This window comes from Physeter macrocephalus, chromosome 17 (genome assembly GCF_002837175.3).
Source record: "Physeter macrocephalus isolate SW-GA chromosome 17, ASM283717v5, whole genome shotgun sequence".
In the NCBI taxonomy this organism is placed as follows: Eukaryota; Metazoa; Chordata; class Mammalia; order Artiodactyla; family Physeteridae; genus Physeter; species Physeter macrocephalus.
The window spans coordinates 28,711,639-28,719,529 of NC_041230.1; the positions used below are offsets into that span (position 1 = coordinate 28,711,639).

Sequence of the window (7,891 nt, forward strand, 5' to 3'; positions counted from 1 at the left end):
ATGGCCGCAAATAGGTTCTTTGATCTTACATCTTGCCAAATGCTTTACGTAGTTTTCTGCTTTAGATTATTTTTAGGTACTCCATCTTATACACTTCAATATCCTTCTCTCCCTCATCTCCCTCCCTAACAAGTACATGTTAAGGCAATGTTTATGCATTTGGAAAAGATTGTACTATAAGAGCAAAGCTCTGTAAGTACTTAAAAAATGAAGCCAGTAGCCTTCACTAATTCTTACTTTGAGGTCTTCCAATCCTTTCAATCTGGAACTCCCTGGAAATTAAACTATAAAAGAGAGTGTCCTTCCTTCAGTTTTGTACTTTTTGCCACTGAGAATGCACAGGGAAGAAGACAGTAGTCCACCAGGAGCTTTAATGAGGAAGAATAGATTCTACCTTCTGAGCAGTCGGTTATCTCTGGTGGTCTTCAGGCATTGATGGTGGACTGCCATGCTCTTTGATTTTGCCAGGCGCGTTGTGATGCCTCTTCTTTTGAAAGTGTGCGCTGCACCTTTTGTGTGGATGCTGGGGTGTGGTACTACGAAGTAACAGTGGTCACTTCTGGTGTCATGCAGATCGGCTGGGCCACACGAGACAGCAAATTTCTCAATCATGTGAGTACCTTGGAAACCTGTGCGGATGAGAGCAGCAGCAGTTTTTTTGGCGAGTGGGTGGCGGATACTCATTTTTCAGATAGTTTTGCACTATAATCGTTCCTTGGGCTGAATCACATGGTGCCAAATCCCTAACAGTGGTTTTCTAAACTGATTTAGAAATAGGAAAACACAGGTGAAATTGCTCCTCAGCTGTTTTTTTCCCCTCAAGTTTTAAGTTCATGTTAATCTTCCACCCAGAGTTTAGACATGCTCTTTTTCCTTTTTTTTTTTTAAATTAATTAATTTATTTTGTTTTTGGCTGCATTGGGTCTTTGTTGCTGCGTGTGGGCTTTTCTCTAGTTGCAGCCGGGGGGTGCTACTCATCGTTGGGGTGGCTCCTCTTGCTGTGGAGCACGGGCTCTAGGCGTGCGGGCTTTAGTAGTTGTGGCGCACGGGCTTCAATAGTTGTGGCTCGCAGGCTGTAGAGTGCAGGCTCAGTAGCTGTGGCACACAGGCTTAGTTGCTCCGCGGCGTGTGGGATCTTCCCGGACCAGGGCTCGAACCCGTGTCCCCTGCACTGGCAGGCGGATTCTTGACCGCTGCGCCACCAGGGAAGCCCCTCTTTTTCTTTTTAGGCTCTGCTCCAGCCCCAGCCACATCTTTGGCTCAGTCTTTATATTGGGTCCAGTGATGGTTTTTACCTTGCATTTAAGCTTTAGGAACTTTGTAGGAATTCTATTCCTTTCATAAAATACTAAATGTTGTCTTGACTCCTCTTACTTTACTTTTACCTTGTAATTAGTAGGCACATTTGTTTTCAATATTCAGTATTTATCTTTTGCTCTGCAAAGTTGTAATTTATAAGGGAAAATTAAATCCACGAGAGGAAGCAGAATTGGGCTGCCTCTACCTGGGTGTGAGAGGTTGGGGTTCTTCGCTTTCCTACAAATGTTAATTTCTTGCCACTTTATACCCTTTTAATGCCCAACCCAATCGGCTTTCTTCTCATAGTCATATTATAAGCTGTTTGGAATTAATCCAGTTTTGATCAGGAATATTTTGTGGACATATGATTTTTACCCCTTGAGCTGGGAAAAGTCCCTTAGATTTTTTTTTATGTAAATCTAAATAATAGCCTCCCATCCCATATGTAAGGTCCTAGGATGGGTTTTAGAAGTGATGCAACAAAATCAAACTAAACTTGCCTCCCATAAAGCTAGTTTCTAAAGTGCCCTTTCAACAAGGCTGTACAGCATCCTGGAATTGTTCATGGCATTTTACTAAACTCCTTGCTGGAAAGAGACAAATTGGAGGAAGAGGGCCCAGGGAGAGGTCAGGTCTGGATTTTTGTCCAGGATGGAAAACTGGACCCCAGTCTGCCATTGCTTTGTTGGGAACCTTCCCTGATGCAGCGCCTCCTAGTCCACTAGGCCTTAATTAAAACCTGGAAGAATGGGGCTTTTTTGTGGCACCATGTAGTCAGAAGTAAGTGGGTCTGGAGAACAATGCCAGTTAGTCTTTGTGCCCAACTTGGGCACTAATTTAAAGAAGACAGTATCAGTTACACTGACAGCCTGCCCCAAATGATGTCCTCAAGAAGATTTTTTAGGACTTAAAAAACAATCTTAATTTCCAGATCACCTTCATTTTAGAGCCTATCATCCGATTCCCACAACAGTTTTTACTGTCACAGTTTCCATTTCACAGATGAGAAAATTGAGACCAAGACTGGGACAAAAAGAAACTAGGGCTAGAATTCAGTCCCCTTCCTATTCTACCATAGTTGTGTTCTTTGCATTTGAAAATGGGGAGAGTCTCAGAGAAGTAGCTAGTCTCATTTGGAAGTAAAGATTTGTTTGGGAACTAGAAGAAATGTGGATTCCTCTTGGGAGAAAGCTTCGATATATAACGTGCCTCTCCTAATTTGGCAGCACACTGCAGGTCTGAGTGTAGTATATTTGAGACTGAATGTTGCAGATTGCTTTTTTTAACCGGCCAATGAAGCTGGATCGTTTTATCTGATGGATGAAACTAATTACTGCCATATAGTTGCAAAAACTTTGGCTTCTCAAGTTAAGAGGCTTAACATACTATCTTCCTACCCTCCAGATTGCTTGATAGACTTAATTTCTTTCTTTCAAAAACAAAAATGAAACATTTTCCCTGATTCAAGTACTGGTTGGTTAGAAATTGGTGAAGTCTGATGTATCTTTCCCCAAATACAGGATTTTAATGATGTTGCCATACTTACAACTTTGCTTCACATGGACATTGTTCTGGTGATTCTGAATCTTTTTGCCTGTACAGATAGGTTGTGGTTTTATGGAATAAGTCATTCCTAGAATACATGCAGTTTCTAAAAATTTGAAGTCTGTTCATAGACTTATTTTAACTCCTACTGCTTGGGCTTCGGTTTTGAAAAGATGATCAGTGTTGGGCTCGGACATAGATCATTAATCTGAGAAGCTAAAGGATAGTTCTTGTTCAGGTCTCTTAGAGAATAGTTATCTTGTATATCTTTATGGGGGTTTGGGAGGAGCAAGTCTCCAAGGGTGCATTTTGACTTATCTAAAATATCTTTTTCCTTTTCATGAGCATCTACCATGTGACAGGTCTTTCACATACTCATCTCTAATCTTTTTTGAGAGTTTGGGAAGGTATTATTCTCCCATTTAAAGATGAGAATGAAGTTCAAAGAAATTAATTTAGAAACTTGCCCAAAGTCACCTAGCCTCCAACTGCTGACGAAGAATTCAAACCCTGGTCAAGGCAGCCCGTGCTTCTTTCCCTGTTGAAGCCTCTTGCCATGGAGAAAATGACTCTGCTATCTTAAACAGAAAATGAATGACTTGGAAGCCTATTGGGGGCTCCCAGACTATTGAGGGGTTTGGGAACCAGCCAGGCTCCAAGGCAGCATGAGAGACCAAGACACAGGAAGTACAACAGCCAGTGTTTTAGGGACCAGGATGCCAACACTGCTGCCACAAAGGTCCTAACCATTCCTCCATGTGGGGTCACAGACACTAGGTGTCTGATGGGAGAGTCCGGTTGGCCAAGGTCACATCTTACCCCTCCATCTCCAGAGCAGGAGGCAGGACACTGTATCTTCATTACATTCCCCATAGCAGGAAGTGGTAGGGATACTGGACAGCAGAAGAAAGGATGGTGTCCACCACATAGGGAAGGAGTTGATATATTCCCTAAACAACAAACTATGGATAAATGCTTTTTTGTTTTTAGTAATGTTGCCATTACTAAAGTATACGTGACCAGAAACAGACAGATCAAAATAATTACCCCAAATACCAAGCTAGCTACACTATTCTCTCATTTATCTGCCTCAGCTGATGGAGACCATAGTTATAGTTCTGCTGGGAATGTTTTCACGTTGAAAGAGGGTGTAGTACATCTGGACTGCTCTTTGGTATGTGAGCTCAAAGGGCTTTTTAAAGTGTATCTCTGCTTAGCAGAGGCACCTACTTCTTATTCTGTAGAAGTTGATCTGTGGTTAAAATGATTAGAGTTCCCGCTCTGTCTCCAAATGCCACTTTACTGTGAAATTCATCCAGGCATAGAAGACATTGCATGGTAAAGTCTGCTCTTAACCAATTCTTGGTGGCTGGGAATCTTCTAGGAATTTCTTTCAAGTGTTCAGTGGAGGACTTCCTAGGACATTAGAAAGGAAAGATAGAAAAGAATTGCTTGCCTTTTGCCCCAACACCCACAAATAAAAAGTAAGTTTTTACTATTTGTTCAGGCTTTGAAAGGAATAGCAAGGTGTTTTTTCTAATAGACTGGTGAATATCTTCTTGGCCTTACGCTGAGAACTTATGCAAGTTCATTTAACTCTTGAGTAGTCTGAATAGTGCATTCAGAAGCTACTTCAGAAGCCTCACTTTGGAGAACACTCATCCGAATTCAGTGGTCCGAGTAGTCAAGGAGCATCTTGGAGGCCTTTTCCAATCTATCTCCTCACTGCATTGTCGCATAGAATAAGCAGACCATCACCAGGATCTGAGATCTTACTTGGATTCAGCCCACATTTTCAATGCCTTTCCCCACTAGAATCTTTCACCATTGAGCCTTAAAGATAGCAGTTGTCTGATCTGCATGTTTCCTCTGTATTTTCTATTTTCTTCTTATAAGTGCTCAAAATAATTTCTTAAGATCCCACCTACCCTTTTATGTTAACAATAAAATAATTGTGAAATAATTAAAAGGCAGTAAGTAATAAAAGAAGCTGCCAAGGACCTGTGTGATGTTCAAATATCTCAGAATACCTATCAGCTGATTACCCACTATAACCTTCTGTTGTCTCCAGTTTTGAAATCTCTGAGCATGTGGGTGTTTTGAAGTGTACTACATGAGAGAAAGATGTTTGCCCACACCAGCCTTGGAATCAGAAAATTCCAAGGTCCAAACTTGACTTTTTTAGTAACGTGTCCTTGGGCAAGCTGGTTGACTTCTCTGAGCCTTATTTCCTCTTAAGATGGAATATAATACCACCAGCCTCAAGGTGGTTCATGAGAATTAAATGAACTAACAGACGTGAAACTTGGGAAAAATTTGTTGGTGAAGTCACACTCTATCCTGACTCTATGTCAGAATTTTGGTATCTTCCAAGAACTGTAGGCTCTCTCCCTTCATCCAAAAAGCTTAGAATCCTAGCCACCAGGTTAATGGTTATAAAAGATACACTCTTGTTTTCTCAGAACACAGCAGGCAGAGCCTTGCTAATCTTCTGGGCCCTCTCTCCCTCCAGGAAGGCTACGGCATTGGGGACGACGAATACTCCTGTGCATACGATGGCTGCCGACAGCTGATTTGGTACAACGCCAGAAGTAAGCCTCACCAACACCCCTGCTGGAAAGAAGGTATTCATTCCTCTCCATCATGAATTTATTAATCAGGTTAAGACATCTGGTTATGATGAGGCATTTATTATGTTAGGCCTTAAAATCTTTTAATGGAAAAAGAGTAAATGTGGAAAGGGATATTAGCTTTTGTATCCCCTACCATATATGTGAACCGTACCCTCCTGATATTCACCTCTGATGGAGCCCTTCCTTTAGCAGAACATTTCAGACTATAAAATTCTTAATTTAGTGGGAAAATGATCATCTTAAGATTAATATGAATTCTAGTTTCCTCTCTGGGTATATGTCTTAAATCAAAGCAGCCGTGGAGACATTGAGGACACTGAAATTGTAATGCCAATAAAATAAGGTTATTTCCAGAGAATTGGCACTATTCAGTGGACACATTCCGGGGCTCTATAGGGCAGCTTTTTTTTTTTTTTTTTTTTCTCGGTACGCGGGCCTCTCACTGTTGTGGCCTCTCCCGTTGCGGAGCACAGGCTCCGGACGCGCAGGCTCAGCGGCCATGGCTCACGGGTTCAGCCACTCCGCAGCATGTGGGATCTTCCCGGACTGGGGCACGAACCCGTGTCCCCTGCATCGACAGGCGGACTCTCAACCACTGCGCCACCAGGGAAGCCCTAGGGCAGCTTTTAAGGATGACTTGAGTACTGTTAGTCTCAAACACTTCTGCCCAGCCTCATTTCTCCAGACATTGGGCTCAGGATGCTGCAGGGCCAGGACTCTCAATCAAGACTCTAGGATTTTAGCAAGAATATATCTTATCAACAGCATGATCTTTTTTGCCCCATTCAGTTTTTTTTCCAACTGCTTTGCAATATCCAACGCCCTAGACCCATGAAAACATTTATTAATGAAAGATTCAAACAGCATAGTTAGAGCCACAGTTGAGTTGTTAAACACTTATACCAAAAAATTTAAGGTGAGTGTTTTTACCCCCAACTAAATACAGTGAAAACAGGGCTTCCCTGCTTCAGCACCACTGCACCGTAGGGTAGTATTCTCAAGGGGCCTCCTGGTGCACTGCCTTGTTCTGAAGATATAGAGTCATATGGTAGGGGATAGAACCTCCAGAAAAATTTTATTCCCAGCATTGGAGCTAGATGGGGGATATAGCCCACCTTCTTCTCCAAGCTGCCCTCTCTCTGTTTCCTACCACAATCAGCATTATAGATGTAAACTGAATTTTCAGGCTTGCTAAGAGAGCAGGAATTTGACCCTTGCTGTGAGGGGACAGCTTGTCTTAATTAACTAATAGTGTGGAAAGGAAAAAACCTGCAAAACCCACATAGCCCTCATTTTAAGGGTTTGCAGGTTAAAGGAACATAACACTTCTTCATTTTTTTAAAAAAATACTTTTCTGATATTTTTTTGTTGTCGTTATAAATTTATTTATTTATTTTTGTCTGCATTGGGTCTTTGCTGCTGCTCACGGACTCTCTCTAGTTGCGGTGAGCGGGGGCTACTCATCGTAGTGGTGCGCAGCCTTCTCATTGTGGTGGCTCCTCTTGTTGCGGAGCTTGGGCTCTAAGCACATGGGCTTCAGTAGTTGTGGCACGTGGGCTCAGTAGTCGTGGCTCGCAGGCTCTAGACCTCAGACTCAGTAGTTGTGGCACACTGGTTTAGTTGCTCTGCGGCATGTGGGATCTTCCCTGACCAGGGATTGAACCCGTGTCCCCTGCATTGGCAGGCATATTCTTAACCACTGCGCCACAAGGGAAGTCCCAAGGCTTCTTCATTTTTTTTTTTTTTTTTTTCAACGCTTCTTCATTTAACAAAGCATAAGATAGAGGTACTGTCTGCAAAGACTGTCTTGTTTGTTTTTTAAATGATTTTTTAAAAGATTTCTTAAGTTTATTATAAAATTTGGAAAATAGGGGTAAAAAGCAAAATGAAACCAAAATCTCATGTAATTCCTCCATCCAGAGATTTCTTTAAAACACAATCCGGTATGTATATATAGATATGTATTTTTCTATTAATTTACCTTTAAAAAATTTTTTTAATTTTTATTGGAGTATATAGTTGATTTACAATGTTGTATTAGTTTCAGATGTACAGCAAAGCAAATCAGTTATACATATATCCACTCTTTTTTAGATTCTTTTCCCATATAGGCCATTAGAGAGTACTGAGTAGAGTTCCCTGTGCTATACAGTAGGTCCTTATTAGTTATCTATTTTATATATAGTAATGTGTATGTGTCAATCCCAATCTCCCAATTTGTCCCTCCCCCGCTCCTTACCCCCTGGTAACCATAAGTTTGTTTTCTACATCTATAACTCTATTTCTGTTTTGTAGATAAGTTCATTTGTACCCTTACTTTAGACTCCACAATATAAGCGATCTCATGTGATATTTGTCTTTCTCTGTCTGACTTACATCACTCAGTATGACAATCTCTAGGTCCATCCATGTTG

At 41.5% G+C, this 7,891-nt stretch overlaps 1 protein-coding gene across 1 annotated transcript in view; it reads left to right on the top strand.

The window, feature by feature from the left end:
• The window catches only part of RSPRY1 (ring finger and SPRY domain containing 1), a 62,680-nt gene that overhangs the window by 27,649 nt on the left and 27,140 nt on the right, over window positions 1-7,891 (top strand). Inside the window, exons 10-11 of the mRNA XM_024124944.3 lie at window positions 469-612; window positions 5,357-5,468. Coding sequence (XP_023980712.1) covers window positions 469-612; window positions 5,357-5,468 — 256 coding nt within the window. The remainder of the gene's footprint in view (window positions 1-468; window positions 613-5,356; window positions 5,469-7,891) is intronic.